The sequence below is a fragment of the Lycium barbarum genome, chromosome 4, assembly GCF_019175385.1.
Source record: "Lycium barbarum isolate Lr01 chromosome 4, ASM1917538v2, whole genome shotgun sequence".
NCBI classification, from domain to species: Eukaryota; Viridiplantae; Streptophyta; class Magnoliopsida; order Solanales; family Solanaceae; genus Lycium; species Lycium barbarum.
In genome coordinates, this window is record NC_083340.1 from 28606106 (window position 1) to 28628360 (window position 22255).

At 35.5% G+C, this 22255-nt stretch overlaps 1 protein-coding gene and 2 long non-coding RNA genes across 7 annotated transcripts; 2 read left to right on the forward strand and 1 right to left on the reverse strand.

Annotated features, from left to right (window-relative positions):
• The first annotated feature begins 49 nt into the window (after positions 1-49).
• LOC132635724 (uncharacterized) lies at positions 50-870 on the forward strand. The gene is made up of 2 exons (XR_009580697.1): positions 50-442; positions 535-870. It is a non-coding gene; the product is annotated as an uncharacterized LOC132635724 (long non-coding RNA).
• A 142-nt stretch (positions 871-1012) lies between these two features.
• LOC132635723 (uncharacterized) lies at positions 1013-5640 on the reverse strand. The gene is made up of 4 exons (XM_060352229.1): positions 2947-5640; positions 1917-2867; positions 1603-1818; positions 1013-1524 (listed from the first exon to the last, which is right to left on the reverse strand). The coding sequence occupies exons 2-4, from the start codon at positions 1947-1949 to the stop codon at positions 1231-1233; spliced, it is 543 nt and encodes a 180-aa protein (XP_060208212.1). The 5' UTR covers positions 1950-2867; positions 2947-5640; the 3' UTR covers positions 1013-1230.
• Positions 5641-12830: 7190 nt separating this feature from the next.
• On the forward strand, positions 12831-20407 carry LOC132635725 (uncharacterized). 5 transcript variants are annotated; one of them, XR_009580700.1, is made up of 6 exons: positions 12831-13065; positions 14021-15239; positions 17579-17967; positions 18646-18702; positions 19661-19817; positions 19910-20407. It is a non-coding gene; the product is annotated as an uncharacterized LOC132635725 (long non-coding RNA). The 5 variants fall into 5 exon arrangements; XR_009580701.1 differs by lacking the exons at positions 19661-19817; positions 19910-20407 and adding an exon at positions 18857-19633; XR_009580702.1 differs by lacking the exons at positions 18646-18702; positions 19661-19817; positions 19910-20407 and having other exon boundaries at positions 14021-14071; positions 15084-15239; positions 17579-18032.
• Positions 20408-22255: the final 1848 nt, after the last annotated feature.

The following is a 22255-nucleotide window of genomic DNA, read 5'->3' on the forward strand; positions in this document are numbered from 1 at the left end:
CCCTGAACTTGCATTTTAACATGCCTTGTACACCTTAAGCATCTAAGGACCACAAAAAGTGACTTCAGTCCCTGTTAGACGCGTGAGGGTGTATTTTCAATGCCATATCAGCCACCCCAACGGTAAAATAACGTTAAAATCATATTTTCCTTTCAATTTTTTACATACCCTGTCTCTCTTTCTTCCCTATTTATTCACCATTAACCTTTCTCCATTAATTTGAAATTCCTTCATTTAAATTCATCTCTTTGCCATTAATTTCAGTCCTTTAGCATAAATTTCTTTCATTTCCATCAATTTCTTTCCTTCTCATTTATTTTTGAATCCATGAATTATAACAGGAGGCTTGTTTGTGCATATGGGTGTCCTCCAATAGTGTGAATTTCATGGTCGGATGACAACCCAGGTCGTAGATTCCTTGGATGTAGATACTATGGGATATGTAATATCCATAAATTTCTTTTTTTTGGTAATTTTTGGTATTAGGTAATTTTCTTAAGTTTGATTATGTTGCCTTTCTTTTATGCAATGCAGTCCCTATTTCAAATTCCATGTAGGTTCTTCGATTGGTATGACCCGGAATTTCCAACTCAAGCAAATATTGTCATCTCGGGTCTGTTGAAGAAGATGAACAAGCAACAACAGCAGTTGAAGTGGAGAAGGACATTAAAATTAGTTTTGTGCTTTAGTTTGATGTTTAATGTGATAATGTATTTGATCCTAATCTGTCGCTGATTTAAGGCTATGTTTGTGTTAATTTTGTTGTTGTTAGACGATGGAAGGTGTACAGTTTGGCGGATATGTGTATGTTTTTAGCTGTTTAAGTGTATCTTTTTGCTGATTAAAGCAATATATGTGTTGTTTCTAATATGCCTTGAATCAGTTGGTTCTTGGTGATTTAAGTGTATCTTTTTGCTGATTACAACCATTATATGTAGGCTGCCATAGATGTAATTGAACATACACATTACACAAGAGGTAAACATGAAACATAAACAGTTCACACAAATGATACCACATAAGAGATGCATTTGATAACACCACCCAAATGCTTCATCGTTTCACAAACATTACTGCACCAAAGTGCTCAATTGTTTCAACCAAAAACAGCCAACAGATCCACTTAAAACAACAAAGGCAATAACACACATTAGTTTAAGTTTGGTTGAACAATCACCACAAACACCTGAATACTAACAGTTAGTCTAACATTCACCATCAACACATGCACTAAGTTTTCTTTGATGGAGACTTTGCCTTAGCAGCTTTTGTCTTTGAGGCAGTTTTTCCCTTGGCAGCTTTTGCGGGTGACTTTGCCTTGGCTTGTGCCCTCGTTTGAATCCAAATAGCTTTTGACCTGGTTTGGATGCGATGCACAACACTTTGGACTTGAAGTTCCCTTTGAGTTACAACTTGTTTGCCTTTCCACTTTAATCCTTTAGTGGGTTGATAACCAATATCACCATTAACATGTGCAGAACTCCTCACACCGGTATTCACCCTCCTACTGCTAGCCAATCCTTGCTGAAACATAAAGAAATTTGATTATTTTGTGGACTAACTTTTGAATATACAAGATTAAAAATTTAAGAGGACACTTACATTAATTGAAGTATATCCAGTTTCAGTAACAAATACACCTTGCCCCACAACCCTTGGTCTCTTGTAACCACTTCTTGCACCTGCTCCTCTACTGCTAGTACTTGTTCCTCCGCCTCTAGTACTTGTTCCTCCATCTCTACTGCTAGTAGTTGCTCTTTCATATTGACCTCTACCCCTTTTAGTTCCATTAGAGGACTGTTGTGAGGGTTCAGCACACTAGAACAAATATAATAGTTGTGTAAGCAGTTTAAGCAGTGTAAGCAATTCAAATGTAATAGTTGTGTAAGAAATTTAACCAATGTAAGCAAGTATACCTCTGGTGTGGGTCTTGATTTGGTCTTAAACATAGGATTTTTTGGACAACTCCTTTTGTTATGATTGGCTCCTCTGCAGATTGAACATGTTATTGTATCCCACACTTAGGCAACTTACCAGCTTTTTTCACTTCTCCAACCTCTTTTTTTTTTCCTGTTTTTAGGAGGTCTACCCGACATCTTTCTCACATCAGATGGCTCCACAATTGGATTTGTACTCTCTGGCCACATTTTCATGTTCGGAACTGGTTGAATAAAGCTAGAATAAGCTTTCAAATATGTATCTTTTCTGTACCAGCTTGAAATTTCTTGTGATGCATCCATATTCATATGGTTCATTGATGTAATAGCATGGGCACATGGGATGCCCTTCAGTTCCCATGATCTGCAGCTACACTTCTTTTGTCCCAAATTCACAGTATGCTTGTATGACCCTTCTAACACTTCAAATCCTTCATCACCATTCCAATCAATGTTGCATTGCATTGATCTCTCTACATTCAAATTGAACACCATCATTGCCATTAGAGATAAATCATCTGTCCATGTTTCAGCAAATGTTCTTGACTTAGAAATTCTGTTCATCACCTTAATTATGATTTCTTCCAACATTGAAATAATAGTCTTGTGTCTTGGTCCCAAGATCCATGCATTGAAACTTTTTGCCATGTTATTATCCACACTGTCATATTTGGAGAAAGTTTGGAAATATGCTTTGCACCATTTCTCTTTGTTGTACTTGATGAGGTCCTCTACAATACTTCTACCCAACCTGGCTAGACCATCAAGCTTGTGCTTAAAATCTGCCTCAAATGTTGCTCTAGCACAACCCCAGAATCTTTTCCTTCTTTCTATGCCTCTCCAGCTTTGTGACCAATTTGCTAAAATGTGCCTAGCACACATCCTGTGCTCACATTCAGGAAAATTTTCTTTAGAAGCAGCTATTAGTCCCTGCAGTTTCAAAACAAGATTTAGTGTTAGTCGAAAATAAATATAAGACAAAAATATAAGGCTGAAGTTTTGAGTTTACCTTTTACATATCACTGATGATAGTTAATTGAGAACCAGCTCCTAAGTTCAGATCCTCTCTCAAAATCATCATGAACCATCTCCATGTATCCTTGCTTTCAGTACCAACTATTGCCCATTAAAAAAGGAAACATTTGATTGTTTCCATCTTTACCAATAGCTACCAACAGTTGACCTTTACAAATTCCCTTCAAAAATGTCCCATCCAGCCCTATACACTTCCTGCACCCTTGCTGGAAACCCCTTTTCATAGCAGCAAGGCATATGTAGAAAGATAGGAACTGTTTCATCCCATTTTCTCCATCAGTCAGCCTAACAAGACAAGTGCTACCAGGATTTGTTTGCAGCAACACATCCTTATAGTCTAGAATTCTATTAAATTCAGCAACATGGTCCCTCATAACCTCTTTTAACACCATTTTTCTTGTCTTTAAACACACTGCCTTGCCTACATAAACACCCAATTCTTTCCTTACCCAATCTTGAATTTCCCAACCTTTAATCCTAGGCTGTGAGATAATCTTATCTTTAAATACTTAGATAAAAATTTTGAGTTACAGAGGAAATTAGTATTCATCCCTATGCAATTGTGCCTTGGGTTGTAGGTCTCGATAGTGAAGTTCTTACTTCTCCTTTCTCTGCTAGCATACAACAACCATGGACATCCACTTTTACACCTCACCCTTACTCTATGAGATTCATTCACATAATTATCTAACTCAACCCTTTTTTATAGCATATTTTGTTATTGCCTCTCTAAGCTCTTTAACACTCTCAGATACCAAGCCACACTGCCATATAACAACCTCACAAGTTGGGTCATATATTACTCTATTACTCTTTTTTCTACCCCTTAACTGCCCTCCTTCAAGTTCATCGTCAGAAACAGGGAACAATTCATCATCAGAGTGGAAACTATCACAGTCAGAACTATCATAATATGGCTCATCTCCTGTCAGTTTACAATTAAAGTTTTTCTTGCCTTTATTAATATCATCATACCCTTCATCTACTCCAACTTCACCTCCTTCTTCTTTTTCCTCCTATTATCCCTGTTATACTTTCTCAAATCTTTTTTCATAATTCTCAACTCCTCATGCACATCACTGCCATAATCAACAGAATCATCAGAATCATCATCATCATCATTTTTTACCTCTTCTTCTGCATTTTCTTGGACAGTTAGTGCAACATCTTCTTGGACAGTTGGTGCATCATCATCTTGGACAGTTGATGTAGCATCATCTTAGACAGTTGGTGTAGCATCAACTTCTTCTTCATCAGTATCTGTCCAATCTATTGAACTATATCCATCTTCAACCCCTTCAGTCTCAACCCTATCACTAGTGGGAATAGTAGAAGAAGTAGAATGACCTAACCTTAGATCTAAATTGTTTTTTTGGGAACTTAAAGAACCCCCCACGGGGAACAAAAAGGTAATCAGATTCACTTCTGGCAGCTAAAGGTGTATTAAAAGTCTCACCAACTTGACTTAAAGTGTTACCCACACTTGTAACTTGACTACTTTGCCCACCAGAGGGACCCAAATTCTCAAAAACTGAGTCATCACACACATATATGTCTATTGTGTCCCCATCCAGCAAGAATACTGCAATGTCATAAATGTCCCTATCTGTTTTTAATTCAACCAGATCACCCCCTTTAGATGGAACTGCATAAGTCTTCCCTAACTTAACAATCCCAAAAGACTTACAATAATCTGATATTTCAGGAAGAGACATGTGATCTTCATCAACATTAAACACACGTTCAGTTTTACCCCTAACATAGATTGGCCCTACCTCACTCACTAACATACCCCCAAGTTTGATCCTTAAGTTAAGGTACTTAGAAGCCATATGTCAACCTATAACAATAACAATAATCACAAAACTAAGATTCACCTTAAGCAAAAGACATTTTATGTAAAACCCCAGCATTTAACAATATAGAATATATTATAAGTAAGAAAGGAAATAAAGAGTTTTACATAAAAGCCCCAACATTTAGACACAACAGGAAAATTATACAAGAGCATTTAAAGTAAAACCCCAGCATTTAACAATAAAAAACATGTTATGATAAGTAAGAAAGGAAATAAAGGGTTTTACAGAAAAGCCCTAATTTTTGGACACAACAAGACAATTATACAAGAGAACTTAAAGAAAAACCCCAACAGTTACCAATAGAGAACATAATATAGTAATTAAGAAAACAAAAAAAGGGTTTTACAGAAAAGCCCTAATTTTTTCAAGTAATTACGAGAAACCCTAGCAGCCATGCATGCAAGAAAAGGAAAATTTCAACACAATACACTCAGTAGATATGAACACAAAGTGATTATCTTCATAATGGTACACAAAACAAAACCCTAATCGGAACCATTGATGGAACCCTCGACGGAATAATAAACGAAAACACTATACAAAAATACAATCTTAAATACGATGAAAACAAACAACAAACACATTTTAATAGTGGATAATCATTTACCTCGTAAGAATTTCAGATAAAAGGTTCAAAATCGAATCAACTACACCCAAAAGCTGCAACTGACCGGAATCACTTGGAACAGACCGGAATCACTTAGAACAAACCGGAATCACTTAGAGCAAACAAGTTTCACTGAGAACGATGATTGTATAAATGTTTAGGAGTGATTTTTAACAGAGCGCATTTGATTGAAGAAGACGATCGGTTCAGTTTTGATTTGAGTTTTAAAAAAAAAATTAGGACTGATTTTGGGTTTATATGTGAAGGTTAATCGGGTTAAAATGTCGGGTTATATTTATCTATGGGGACATCTATGTGGACATCCACATAAGCATTATTTACACCGTGTAATATGCGTGTAAACACGATAGTGGGCTTTAGACACTTAAGGTGTACAAGGCACGTTAAAATGCAAGTTTAGGGGGGGTAATTAATCCTACCCATAGTTTAAGTGTGCACTGAATAAAAACATGCAAGTTTAGGGAGGTCCCAAGCATTTCTGCCGTTTTGTTATTGTTTATTATTTATATAGATAAGCCAGGCCCACATTTATCCCTAACAAATGCTATATGAATTTAGCTATTTTAGACAAACATAAGAACAGTTTTGACACGACTGATATACGGCAAGTGCGTTTTTTCTTTTTTAAAATAAGTAAGATAAATTTCACTAATAGAGTGTCGAGTACTAAAAAAGAAACGTTTACATCATTCCTTATTAGAATTACAACAAGGGCCTTTCCTTATTAGAATTACACTCCCAAAAAGTTGAGACAATAAGGGCCTGTTTGGAAAGCCACCCACCTAATTGGAATTGGGTGTAATTGAGTGTAATTACACAATAAGAATACTGAGTCATATTTTTGATCATACTACACCAAAAGATTTTGTATGCATATGTTCTCTAAATGCAATTCTTTTTATCCTCAAAGCATTTCTTATACGTCTCCAACCAAATAGTCCAAATGATAAAAACAGGAATGCTTAGAAATACATCCCAAGTCTGCAATGCAAAAACAGATGACTTGTAGATTTCTTGTGAGTTTTTGCAGAAGAAGAAACATTTGCTACATAGATAGAAGCCTTTCTTCGTAGCATATCTTGAGTTAAACAGGCTCCAACTACTATAGTCCAACCAAAACAAGCTACCTTTGTGGTGCTCTCATTCTCCACAACCCCTAATTGGAAGTATCTGCTTATCAAAATAAGAGCCTGAAACTTAAGCAGACACGAATTAGAATGTACAAGAAATAAGTACAAAAAATACCTAAATTAAGAATGAAAAAGATTAAAAACAAGCAAAGTTTTGCCTATACCCAGTTTGAGCACAAAGGAGAAGAAGAGGTTTGAGAAAGATGATTAAGTACTTGGCCTATTACTACTGCCCAGCTTGGAAGAGAGTATAACAGCTTGTAACTGAAAATTTTCCATCGTTATGGAAAATATTTTTGTACTTCTTTCGTCATCTTGGAGCAAGCAATGTGCTGATAATATCTTATGATTCCTCAAAACTTGTACTCACGAGATGCTTAAGACTGCATAATCTCTTTAGTCGCAATCTGCATGTCAGCACAAAGAATAAAACATATCTTGGATGAGTTTCTGCCACTTCAGAAAAAATTGGTTCAGTTGTGACAAAGTTCTGTCACCTCTATTAAATCATAGCACATGCTATTTCATGATCTTGCCATCAATATACTGCATTCCTCGTCCTGCCGTTGGACATGGGATCGATTAGGTCCTTTAAAACTCGCATAACCCAAAGTTCTCCTTCACCTACATATATGAAGAGAATGCGATACATTATTATAAGTTCTGTTATGATAACCACATTAAGTGGCCAAAAAAAGGAATAGAATGGAATTTAAATAGTTAGGACAATACAAAAGAGCTGAATAATCATTGACAACCAGAAAGTTACACATATATAGCAATCTTCCAGATTCACCTGTTTGCGTCCTTGGCTTTCCAACATGGACCACCCAAATAGTTTGCAAAACCAAAGAAATTATTCCTTCAAGCACACATGAAGCATGTTCAGGTCCAAGGATGGTGGAATGTCCGTGTACAACAGTCGATAACATGTATTTCTCATAAGGTATTGCCGTATCGCTTTATTGCCTAATTGTTTACATCTTGAAGGATAATTAGCCGCAATATCCTCATTCGAACTCTATTATTGATCGAATATTGGAAAAAGAGGTTAGCTACTGCTGAAATTTGTATCCCAAGTTCAATAAATACAGTATAAGGAGATAATAAACACAAAGATATATTCAACATTTTATCTATTACAGATGTCATTGCCACATAAATATGTATCCACTCTAGAGGAAATCCAAATATATTATTTTCATGCTAGTAGTGTCTAAGAAATTTGAGGCTTAGCTCTTACTTGATGCGGTAGAACTGGAAGTAACAACATTTTCTTAGCATGATATTGTAAGTATCACATCTTTCTGACATAATTCTAGTGCAGAGCGACATCGCCTGAAACTGTTGCTACCTAGATTGATCTGTAAAGTTAAATTAAATCCTCGTAGAGATAAATCACATGAGTAATTACTAATTTTGCTTGAAGCAAATCCAACCGCAGGCTTTCCTAAGGATAAACCCCATGTGGCTAGTTATGCTAATGTTTCAGGGGATATTAAAGCTAAAACTGCCACAATATGAATGTAAAATGTCATCATCACTTCATTGCATGAATCAAAATACTACCTCTTCTTGAAACAAGGGAAGTTCTTGTTATGCCAAACTAAGTTAATTCTACTCCTCTACACCATATGTGGTCCATATAACTTGTAACTACAATTTGGAAGCGACGAAATAAACAAATTTAAGCACAAAAGCAGGCATTACCAACACTGGTTGTTTCAATAAACTGTGTACAGAGATTTAGGCCTTACCAACATAAAGACAAACATATATGTGGAGCTCTAACATGTTGAGGAATCAAAGAAACAGTACCAAGAAAAATAGTTCATAGCCTTTTTGAGGTGACAGATGACGACACTTTTGAGTTTTCCATGATCATGGTAAATAATTTTTATTTTATCCTCGCGAAATGGGGCATTGCCGGAAACATCCGCTCCTTTGTATGTATTCTTCAAACAACTTCTTGCTCTATTCCAAAAAGAGATTGAGAAATTAAACATTTTGAAATAGAAAACATTAAATTGCTAAAAGTCCCATAGAAATATTTAAAAAACACTATGGTATAAAGAGGCGTAATGATATAAAGAGGTATACATATGTGTGAGAGAGAGAGCATAAACACAAATCAAGGATCTGCGCATAAAAAGAAGAAAACTAATTTATTCAAGAGTCGAGTTATACCCCTTTAGAGAGGAGGGCACACAAAGTCAGTAAAAGGCCAAACGCCGTTACTACAATCTAAAGATGCATCAGAAATACAATTCTTTCTCAAAACAATATAGGATCTCCTATCTTTAAGAATAAACCAGTTAATAATTATAAAAAATCAAAGAAATGCTAAGCCTACTTTTTTCTTTGATAAGACAATGCGGACAAGTGACAACTATATGAATATGCCGAAAATTGAATGCAAGATTTTACTTGCCGTCAAGTAGAAGAAAGAAATAAGTTCAATCATATGACCACCAAATGACATAGAAAGTGCATTAGTTATAAAGAAAATACATGGTAATGAAGTAGATACATTGATGAAATTCATGACATCACTAAAAGAATAAATATGAGCTAATATTGACATTTCTTTTATATCATCACAACATTATCTTAGTGTGGGAAAACAACAACAACAACAAAATATCCAGTGTAATCCCACAAGTGGAGTCTGGGTTAGGTAAGGTGTACGCAGACCTTACGCCTACCTCTATGGAGTAGAGAGGCTAGTGTGGGACTTTGTCAAATAATAAAATTTTCTGATTGCTTATCACAAATTGAAATTTGAAAAAGAGACCCACTTTGCTTTTTTCACAATTAGAGAGTTTCTTCTTTGTTGCAAAACTGTGATAACGTTTTTTTTGTTAGGGTAATTGCTAATAAAATTATTTATTAATTGTATTTATCACATAACTGTCACGACCCAACCCCGTAGGCCGTGACTAGTACCCGAGTTGGGCACCCTAACACACTTATCCATATCGAATCACATACAAATAGCATATACGGCCATAAATACTATATGCCGTCTCAAACTGTATCAACCTGTCCCAAACGCATTTCAACACAACCATATGCATATATATATATATATATATATCAAAAGCCGACAAGGCTATCAAATGGCACAACGGCCCCAAAACAAATACGAATGCACGCCGACAAGGCTGCCATAGCGAATCGGATCATACAAACACATCTGAACAGAAGTAGGCACACACACCCACAAATACGTCTACAGACCTCTAAACAGACCAACCGAAACATATGACGGGACAAGGCCCCGCCGTACCCCTGAACAAATATATACATACACAGCGAACGAATATATACCAAAATATATGCTCTGAAATGAGAAGAGCACTCCAAACAGCAGAAGAGGGTGTCCTAGACTGGTGGATCACCAAACTGTGCGTCTGTACCTGCGGGCATGAAACGCAGCCCCCGAAGAAAGGGGGTCAGTACGAAATATGTACTGAGTATGCAAAGTAGAAGATACAGAAACAAATCTGAGACATAAACAAAATAGTGGTACAGAAAATAAGTACAAATCCACTATATCAAAATGTTTAATTTTCAAAAATATAAGTCATGCATAGGGTACAGAAGAATATGGTCGCCCGCCCGTCAATGGCGCCATAACACAGCATAACACCAGAAAGTTTCAAATCTCCATATTCCCCGTCACATATCATAACACAGCATAACGCCATACACAGCATAACACCAAATGTAAATGGAACATAGCCCTCTAACGAGTGGCTCGATGAATCATAAACACATCATAACTCCGGAGTGTATCAAAGTGCGCACAACAACAGAACCGGCCCGAGACTCGGCGAAAGATGTAATAGAATGCACGAGTAGAGTCGTGAGTAGTCATATGCATAAAATCATTATCATTAACTCAAACATAGATAAAATGATCATACTTGGAAATCGAAATAATAGTCATACCAAATTCTTTCAAAAATTCTCCGAATTACATAAAGGAAAGTCACGGGACCCGTGGAAGGGTATTGACCCGAGTCGGGCCCGCCTATGGAAAACATACTCATTATACATCATGCAAACTCCTATAAAAATATTGGAGCAATCCGAGCCTTGATGCAAAAGATATGGCATTTAAAAATTTCGAAATTTCTTTAAAGTGAAACCTTTCTAAGCAAGGTTCGGAAAGCGATTATTTCAAAAACATAATGGTTCATATTTCATCAAATCATACATAAGAGTGCCAAGGAATATATAAGGATCCTAACATGCTCGGATTTTCGAATCTTAGAATTTTCCTCAAGGCTTATAATCTAGCCTATTGAAAACTAAGGCATGCCAAAAGAAAGAAGGGTTGGACTTTACATACTTCGTACGCACTCCAAGCTAGCCAATCTAAAGTTAATCCCAATCTACGCCTCGGGCTCCCCAAGGTCTACAAATATGCCAACGAATATCCAATATTAACCATGGGCATTTAAGCAATTATTTATTCCAAACTAACTCTAAATTCTACAGAAAATTCGGCAGCATTTCCCTTGTAAATAGGCCAACCCGAGAATTTAACTCGCTCAAAATCAACAACAACAACCACAATAACCAATCTAGCAACATCGATAATCAATTCGAAAGGCAAAATAACAATAGTAACTCTCTTTTACACCATTCAACAATTTTCCAAATATTCGTTTCGACGGCTTACATTCAAGCCACAATATAGCTCATACATTCAATTATCAACCCGAATCCTTACCAACAATATTCAAGGCCATTCTAAACAATTCACATAATTTTTCTCCAAGTTGGCCGAAAACAGTCCCTAGGCCGAGAACAGTCCTCTTTTCACATTCCTCAATTTCAATTCATGTTTTGTATCAACAGTCCACAATATAACAATGTCATTTTAACAATTATACGAATTACATCAAACGCACCATGAGCCTCAAATCAGCCCACATATTCTCAACATCTTTCTTGAGTCATTAAACACTTATTTCCAACTAGAATTCATAACGACAACAACTAAAATGCTAAGCGATATTAATGTGATCTTCGACATACATTGGGGCTATATACGGCCCCACTACACACATATACATATATTGATGATTTTATTCTCTCCTCCACTCTACAACAATCAAACATGCTACCACAAAATTAATCCATTAACCCAATAACACCCCCATTTACACGGCTCACACCCAATGCACACCACCCACTTCCAACATACAATATTTCATGATTTTTATCCATATTAACATACTACAACATGAATAAAATGCTCACAACACATAAAACAAGATCAAACTTACCTTTCTTCTTCAATTCCTCAATGGGTTAGGGTTTGCGATCTCTTAAACAAATGACTTGATCGCTCCAACAATGCTTCCACGTTACTTAGGGACCTCTAATTAGTGGGTTTGTACTAAGGAAATAATTTTGGAGGGCTTGAAATGGGACTTTGTTTTTCTTGGTTTCTAGCCGAGAGCATGGAGGAGTTGGAGCTCTCCAATCCTTGATTTTTCTCTAAGTGTATAATGATAGAAAGATGACTTGAAAGTCATCTTTTAATCCCACAAAATATCTCCAAGTGTCCTTGGCCCACACATGTGTTGGACCAATTAAAATTGGCCACACAATGGTGGGACCACTCCAATATACACGGCCACCATGGCCTTTTGTGCAAGATTTTAAATTCCCAATTTATGTATTGTGGTCCCAATTTTTCCTAAGTGTTAAATGCCAACAATTTCATATATAACTTATGTCTCAAAATAAAATCAAAGGTCAAAAGTCCCGACTTCAAATCCCGGAATAGTCTTGGCCCTAACTTATCATAGTTAATCCGGGTTGTCCCAAAGTATAAAAATACGGGATCTAACAATAACTCTAACCAAATATTTAATTTAATTTGAGTAGAAACTTTTCAGGACATTATTGCAACATAGCACATTCTTAATATCTAGATATTATCAGTGAATTGGTAGTGCTAAAGACCCAATACATACCTCAAACAACTTAGAATTCTCCCAAAATGTTATATCCCGTATTTTCGCGTATTCGGAAAAATTGGAATTTTGGAAATTAGTTTCGGGAATTACAAAACAAGCTTCATAATTAATTGGGCTAAAAAAATGAATGAAAATTTAGGCCCAATTGAGAAGGGGTGGCCGGCCAAGAATAGGCCCAAATCCACCAATTAATAAATTTTCCCATGTGCCAAATAAATATAAAGAGGTCATTATCCAAAGAAGCTTCAAGAAATCTAATAAGAAGAAAAACAAAATACCAAGAGCAAAAAAAGATGAAGCCATTCGGCCATGGTGCCAAATTTTAGCCCCTCAAAATCTTGATCCAAAAATTATTGTCTTGTGATATTTCCACTAATTCAAGGACCCTTTACAACTTGGTGTAGCTAATTTGGAAGATAGGGAGCTTGTTTCTTCAAATTAACAAGTGGGTTTAGTGAAGAAGCTTGGAAGAAAAAGGTAAGATATTGCTCCTTGTACTTTGGAAAATATATATATAGCATGTAGAAATAAGTAGAAATTATGAAAATATGGAAGATTGCAAAGTGGGTGTATATGGGTGTATGAGACCGTGTGTATATGTGGTTATATAGGCAAGATGAGTTGAAATTTTTGTAGTATTCTAGTTGTGGTTATTGTGGACTTGATATTAAAAATGAAAGTTGAATGAATTTGGTTGGGGTTGGAAATGTTGGGTTGGCCGTGTGGTATGGAAGTGAGAATGGAATTGAATTAATTTTGTTTAATTATGTTAGGTAGGGGTAAGGCTGCGTACATCTTACCCTCCCCAGACCCCACTATTGTGGGATTACATTGGGTAGTGACCAAGATGTTAGTTATGATCCTTATCATGTAAATGAAGGTCAAATGGTTTAAGTTGGTATTGAAATGGAATGTAGAAGATTATGTCATTTTAGAATGATTTTATGATATTATGAAAATGAAGTGTTAAGGTATAAATCATGACTATTGTTAATGAAACGAGGTGACAAAGATATGTTAGGAATGTTTATGTTGAAAGTTTGAAGTTTCGAAAGAATTATGGTTTTATGGAAATTTTGGGGTAATTGTAAACATTATGTTAAAAGAAAGGAAATGCTCCCGAATGGAATTGGAGTGATCTTGATTGTTAATGTATATGGAAATGTTGATATTGATTTGAAAATGCAAGTTAGATTGGATATTGTTGCATTATTGGAAAAGAAGACTATTTAAGTTAGAATGCGTTTCTAGTCGATTATTGATGTTGTTGGTATTGTTGTTGGTTTGATTGTTGATGTTTGGAGCCGAGTTAAATCTCGGGGATGTGGTATTTATAGGGGAGATGCTGCCCAAATTTCTGTAGAAAAGTGTAATTTAAGATTCAAGTCCTAAAGGCTTGAAATTGATAGTTGGTAATTGTGACCAAATACAGATTTTGGAGAAAATTGAGATTGAGTTTGGAGAGGCGTAAGACGTTAAAAAGGTATGTAAAGCCGTCCCTTTCCTTCTCTTGGCATGTCCTAGGTGTACTAGGGTTGGAATTGAGCCTCAGAAAGTATTCTATTCATAGAAACTCGAGATTGAAAATGTCCTCTTTCCATTCAATAAAATTGAATCCTAATTGTATGTTTTGTTGAAAGAATTGTGTAAACTTTTACAAATTGCCTAGAAAGTTAGGGGATGTCCCTAGGACCTCCATGGATGACTCTATGGACCTAATATACGTAATTTGCGCCCATCGCTTCCTTTGACCCGAGGTGGGCCCACTATTCCCGACTTGTCTCTTATTGTACTAATGTCTTATTTTCAAGCCATGTAAAATGAAACGTTTTATCTATCCTTCTAGCTACTAAAGGACAATTGTTTTAATAGTTCCCGTGAGTCTTGTAAACTATTTTGGAATATGGAAGCGACCTCAGAAAGATTATTTCTCCGTACTTATTATGACATCCGAAATACACTTACTATGATTCTGTCCGATTTCATTATTTCGATTTGTCATTCGTCATGTCTTATTGAGTCTCTGGAAATATATGGTATTTTATATTGCATTTAGTTTCTCACTACTCCACTCGTGGATGCCTCAATGTTTCCTTCACTGAACCCGAGCCAGGATATGTTGTCAAGCGTATTCCACTGCATTGTTCGCCGTGCCTCGATGTGAGGGGGCAGGTTTACTTGTACATGGGTTGTGGAGTATGCTGTGCCATGTACACACTTTCTGATATGACATGATATGATTTGATATGACCATCTGATATGATATGTGATGTTACGGGGTTACTCCCTATTCTGGAGCATGATGTGTTGTAGCGCCAGTGTCGGGGTGGCGACCACGTTTCGTTCACCGTGTCCCTTGACGGGGGCCGGATATGATATGGCATATGTTTCTGCAAACGTTCTTTATGGTTTGGAAATATGCATTTGATAGTCTGGATACTACACTCATTTTCTGCAAGTTCTGTTTCGACTATGATTTTGTTTCTGTACTTCAGGCTTTACATATTCAGTACATATTCCGTACTGGCCCCCTTTCTTCGGGGGCTGCGTTTTCATGCCGCGCAGGTACAGACGACAGATTTGCTGATTCGCCTGCTTAGGACTATATTCTGCTATTTGGGAGTGCTCTATTGTTCGGAGCCTACGTTTTGGTACAGTCTTTTGCTATTGTACATATGTATGCTATTCAGGGGTACGACAGGGCCCTGTCCCGTCTTATGATTCTGATGTGTTCTGTAGAGGTCTGTAGACATACATGTGGGTTCTGTGTATGCTTTGGGTTGATATGATCTGTGATAGCCTTATCGGCTTCCACGTGCTATATCTGTTCATCTGTGACAGTTAGCGATGCCATTCGTCTTTTATATCTATATATTCTGCTTATATGCTGGTTTGGGTTATTGGGTACGTGTGGGTGTCCAGCACGGACACTAGTCGCGGCCTACGGGGTTGGGTCGTGACACAAAATACTGGAGAAGATATAATTAGACATAAGATATAGTTAGCTCAATATGGTGCTTAGTTTGGAACCTTTTAATCAGAAGTTATCAATGAACTTCTAATGCTTGATCAGCCTAGCAACATTAATGATGATTTTTCGTTAATCTGTCTGCAAGAGCAACACATGTTTGAAATGCACTCAGCCTAGGTAACATGTTTTCCTTTCTCAAACTTTTGGTTTGTTCTTGTCTTTGCTTTTACATAAATTTGCATCTTTTCTTATAAGTGCATCAATTTGTAATACATCATATTCAATTATAGACACATAAGTAAAGGAAAAAACAAAGTTATACCATGTCATACTTACCAAACACACTCCATAATAATCATGCAAAGCCATCCTTGTTTTGGTTATCCTCAATCTTAGTAGATAAATTCACATAACAAAATATATCATGGTAATAGTACAATGTGCTATAGAATTGTGCTTTAATTCACATATAAAGCTTAATAGCTAAGAATAGTAGAATTTTATGAAGTACTTAAATCTGAAAGTGTAAACATACATGCTACGGTATCAAAAGTTACCCTACCTATATGGAAATTACAGCAAGTAGGGGTGTACGTGCATCGGGTTGGTTCGGATTTTTTAAACACCAAACCAAACCAATCGCGTCGGGTTTTTAAATTTATACACCAAACCAAACCAATAAAATTCGGGTTTTTCAACCTCGGGTTTTCTCGGGTTTTTCGGGTTTTTTTTCCGGAATAGTCTTGATACAATACATATAACTTTTACTTCAAATATTTCTGTCCTAGTAAGATACAACTATATAATTAAGGTGTTTCTTAAGAAAATAACACAAAATGTGAGAAGAGTGATGACATTGTATTAAAATATTCAACAAAAACTAATAAAATCGGTTAAAATAAATATTGCTAATTAACAAGCCATAATGAAAATGATCATAATCTAAAAATACTAAGTCATGCTAAAATAAGCACGGCTAATAAGCATTAATTACATGACAAAGAAAAAAAACTTAAGTTATGTATTTTCACTCTCTAAACTAATTATGCAAAACTAAAGAATAAATATCCAACATTATTGTCATTCCTAGTGATAAATTGAATTTCTTTTGTTAGCGTTAGTGTTGAGCTGGTTTTGGTTTGAACTTTATTTGAGTTACAAATATCCATAGGATATAAAATTTATTGACATCAAAATTCTAAGTTCAAGCTTGAATAATATGATAATAGATAAAAAAAAAACTACAAAAAAACTACAAAAAAATAAAAGAAATATTTATAAATTCCATTACAAATAAATATCTTTATGTATAAAATATTTTAAAAATTGAATACATGTAATATCGGGTTGGTTTGGTTATGTTTGACTTTTTTTAGTTAAAACCAAACCAAACCAATTATGATCGGGTTTTTTTTTCTCAACACCAAACCAAGTCAAACCAAACCACTAGTCGGGTTGTTTTCTCGGTTTGACTCGGTTTATCGATTTGGTGCGGTGTGTCGGTTTATTTTGTACACCCCTAACAGCAAGTCTAGTAGCCACAAATTATAGGCAATATCAATGGCTTTCCTATTGTGTGTCCAGAGTGATTAAAGCCAAAACTTTCACAATGTGAATGTAAAATTTTCTCTCTGCCTAAAGCATTTTGATTATGGAACTTGATTTAATGAACTTGGACCATATGATAAAGCTATACAGGTGTGTAACCAACACTACATTCAGTCTTGTATGGTCAAGAAGAGCTATATTTGATATCCTAGACTCGAGATAGAGTAAGATCATGTAGTATTCTCTTTTAGAACTGAATTAGCATGGTCTAAGCCTTTAAGCTTTTTCAAAAGCTTCCCAATCCCAAATGAATGAATAATGATACTATTCTTTTCCAAAATGTTGGTTGAGTTGAGATTGTAAAATTTATGTCTTTGTAATTTACTAATCTTGCCATGTTGAAAATTTAAAGAATCATACAAGTCGATTTTTTAGTGGAAACTTTCTGAATGACGTATTATCCATTTGCAGATACTCAACAAAAGCTTTGGCTCAGATTGTAGATATGAAGTTCCACTTTCTCTAGTGTAATATGTAAGGTTGTATATGTTGAGAAAGTAGGAATATTATCATGTTGGTAGCTCTAGCTTAGTATGTTGGTCAAGTTCTATTTCTATGGATACCTTCAAACAGGTATTAGTTCAAAATTATCTGTCCACTATTAATTTAGTGAAAATCTGCTATCTGTTTAGGTTGCTCTTGGTCATCAAAGCATTCATTCGTGTGGATTATTTTTAAGAATGACTTGTTGCAGGCTACAAATGAAATCTGTGGTGGTGATGATCGATCATTAAAAACTAGGGAGGATGATTTTGCTGGTTACGAAAGTATTTTGAGGCCTCAACATTCTAGATTTACATGTAAAGCAGTGTGTCACTTTTTTTTTTTAAATTACTGCAAACAAGTTTGCTTTAACCACGCGAGATATATTATCTTGGTATATATTTTTATATGTACTTAGCTGTGGTGTTTCATCTTGGATTGGTTGTTGAAATTTCTCCTACAGTATGAAATGTTAGTATTTCAATTCCCGTTTTTAGTCTTTTGCGATTAAGAAGATGGTGGCATTTAATTATGTGCTTTTTCATTTTTTTTTTTTTTGTTCTTATATGTGAATTCCAGTGTTGATTTGCATAGGCAGAATAGGAAAAGGGTGGAAAAGTTTAGGGATGTCAAGGAAATAATTTTAGAAGAATTATGAAGATTTTAGAAATCTTTATATTTGTTCTAGCTTCATGCATGAAAAAGCAAAGAAATTGCTATTTAATATTAGAAGATGTGAAATTGTGCACAATTCTGGTTGAGTCCCTAAGAATAGATGGAGCGTCTAGTATAAATAACTGTGGGGATGAATTCTATCATAAACTAGATGAGGTAATGGTAACCATATTTTTCAAGGGCATTCCTGCCAAGAATAGCTCTGTTGATTTTGGGGAACAAATAATATGTGCTATCACTTGTCAATTATCCATCTGAGATATCTTTTATTCAATAATGGACTGACAGACATGCTCTGTTCTCCCCTTGATTTCTTTCAGCTTAGTGTTCATACTAGGCGAAGATGTCCGCTCTTTCCAGCCTAGGTTTTTCTGTAGGTAAGGCTGAACTTAAAAGATACATCTGATATTTTTGGACCTGTTTTTGTTGTAATTTTAGTACTAATACTGTCTAAGTAAATGAAAAAATTGATATTATTGCCTTGCTTTTGCACAAGTAACTGAGTTTATGTATATTTTGATGGTTTTATAGTATTTGAAGCATCGCCAGTTTATTGCACAACTTTTGATCTGTTGGTGATCATTTTTTGATATGCCGATGATACCTGAAAATGGAGATATGAAGTTATGTCTACAAAAATCGATAGATTCTAGCATCAAGCTCTTTTCTTTATTAATTTTCATTCTCATTGATAGCAAGTAACTTTTAGTCTTTATGCACAATCACATGTTTGCAGAATTTGACTATGGACCATTATCTATTTGCCTTTCTCACCATCAATTCATGTAAAGCGAATCTCTATTAATTGCTTTTGTGAAATATTTCAGTAGGTCGGTTTATTCTTCAAGAGTTTCATCCCCTATTGGTCTTGAAAGATGAATTATTTAGCATTGGAATGAAATAGGCATGAATAGAGTGTAGTGGTTACTGAAAATTTCAACAATTTACTCCAAGTAGTTTGCAGTTCAGGTGAAAATTATTTGAACTACATTAAACTTCTTTGTGGTGTTGTCTTTAGTTAATTGTTATGTCTTTTAAGGAATTTTTCCATGATCGTAGGCCTGTATTATGTAGTAAAGTCACTGACTTTCTGCACAATTGGTAATAGACCTGTGCTATTTATCAAGTGGTTCGTTCACTTTCTTTTTCTTTTTCTGAATTAAATTGCATGAAAGTATGATTTCTCTCTGTACGTAGTCTAAAGAAGTTCTCTATTGCTATAGAGAGTAAAATTCAACAACTTTTCAAATTACCATTTCTATCAAGATAGTTGCTTAATTTGTTTGTGACTATGTCATAACATGAAGAGTAATCTTGATTTCTTTACCTAAACAGACTCATGATTAGTGAAAGGTCAGCCCATTCAAAACCTATGCTAAACCCTGAAGGCTGAATTACTGAACTCTGTAGTCCATGAAAGTCAAGTATGTCAAAAAATACACACCTACTACGATGTGCACGAATATAAAAACCCTCATCCTCTCTTCAAATGGTGAGAGTTCTTAAAGAATGTTACACCTATATTATTTGAATCAAAATGTTTTCATGAGCTGACATGTTACATTATCAATTTTTTCTTTGAAGGTTGGATTCTAAAAATGGAAAAGAAATGCTTCTTGAAGTGCAAGAAATGTATACGCTAATATATCTTTGGTCAAAACAACAATAAGGTTGTTTAGAAGAAAGTGACCCAAAAAGAAAAACGTGAGAATTTGGATTCTATACTGTGGGAGTTGAGCAAACAATGTGGTCAAAGATGCTTTTCATGCTTATAGATGAACTAATTGAATTGGCCATTACTGTATTTCCTTCTACTTCATATCTATTGCCATTATACTTTCAAAGTTATCACAAAGTCACGTTCTTTTCTATCTAAATTATCATACTTCAAACATGTAAGTTACAGTGTTGGGCCCATGCTCAGCACGGGCACGGGCATCCCTATCTAGTTACATATTTAGACTAGATCTTAGGCTAATAGAAGAAAAGAAAAGAAATTGTATGGTTTTGCTACCTACAAAAACTTTTGAAGAAAAGCAATCAAATGGGCCCCACATTTTTTGTTCTACAATGATTTCTTTTGCTCACGCCAATGGGTTGATACACACATGACAGTGAATCTACAATTATTGACTTAATGGGGATGCTTTCGGAATTAAATGGATATTGCCTGATTTTTTTTTTTGAAAAGTCATTGCCTTTACTTGCACAATGTATAACTGCTCCGAGTTAGCTTTTTGATAAATTCACGAAACTGTCCTTGGTCGTCCCAAGTATGGCTCTTCTATATAGTAGAAATTTGATTTTCTGTTTAAACAAAAAACTCCTATTTTAAATTTTTGGTAATGCTCTTAGTTACTGTCACGACCCATTTAGGACTGTGCGGGCACCTACCTTTCCCGTAGGCGAATCTTCTCATTGAATAACATATCAATTAAATAAAGACGATTCATTTAAACCAATAGATATTTAGAAGTAATAACGAAGCATCATAATGTATTCAATAAACTCAACATTTAATATGATTACAACAATTTAATGATTACAGACTCGATTTGACTTCCCATGACCTGGTCTAGACTAGTACAAGAGGGACTAAATGATTCTAGATTACCACTATATTCTAAGACTCAACCTCCATCCCGGAATGAAGTGGGAGGAGGCCTTCCAGATAGACACCGTGCATTTCTGCTTCATACCATAACCAACCACCTGAAACAATCTACACCCCAAAAAGGGTGTAGCAAGTATAATACCAGTACAATCCACGCGTACTGAATAAGTATCATAAGCCGACAATGGTTAGAAACACATATCAGTAAAACAATTCACAGATAACATGATAGTAACCAAACCAAGTCATAGGTCTATCTAACACGCATTATAACATCAATACCCTTTAAATCATTAACTTCCCTCTAATAACCACAAGATAATTTCACAACAAACTCGTAATTCATATGTCATTATATCGTTTGTTTTTAGTCTAAAAGTCAAGTCCTTATCATAACACCCTTTACCCTACAACACTTAGAGACCAACATGAAATTTATCTTACGGACGATCTAAGTAATAATTCGACAAGTACAAACAACAACTATCACGCCAAGTGCACGTCTGAATATATCAAGTGTGCCAAATGTGCATCTGATCCCAAATGTGCCAAGTCTGAATATATCAAGTCCGAATCTGACATCACAAGTAACACACCAAATATCTCAATCATAACCCATGGTGCAATGCAATGCAATAATATATGGATGCAATGCAATGCTATGCAAATGATGTGTACACAAATGCTCCGAACAGAAATATCAACATCACGGTAGCACAATCTAGTGTGACTCACGAAGTCTAAGTGCTACCCGTCCCGGATCTTTGCCCAACAGATAGATGGGACCCGAATCTTTACCCACGGGGGGTTCTCACAGGCACCACTTTGGGGGACCCGCTGAGTCTATGCACTCACTCAATTAATGATTCCGGAATTAACTTCGGATATCGGCCATCTCACATCACTCAAGTAAAATCAAGCCCAACTCATCAAAATGTTTCATCAAGTATCATCAGTATCTCAACAGTGTATCACCAAAATGAGAATGCGTGCAATACATGTATCAACATCAATAATCATGCTCAATATCATAAGTACCAACAATGGGTACGGCAATAATATATCCGAATCACAAATACCAACAGTGGGTATGCCAACAATATCATATCGAGATGATAAAACAGAATCCAATATCTATTAACAATTTATGGCATCAAGCCAGCACAATAAAACAATCAATCACAACACAATGGAATGGCTAGTCCCAAACACACAATAGGTTAATCAAGTCGATATACCTTATGACCACTTCCCTAAATCGGCCTATTAGCTTAGAAAAAGCAATTTCACCTTCTACTCACAATCATTCGTCCCAG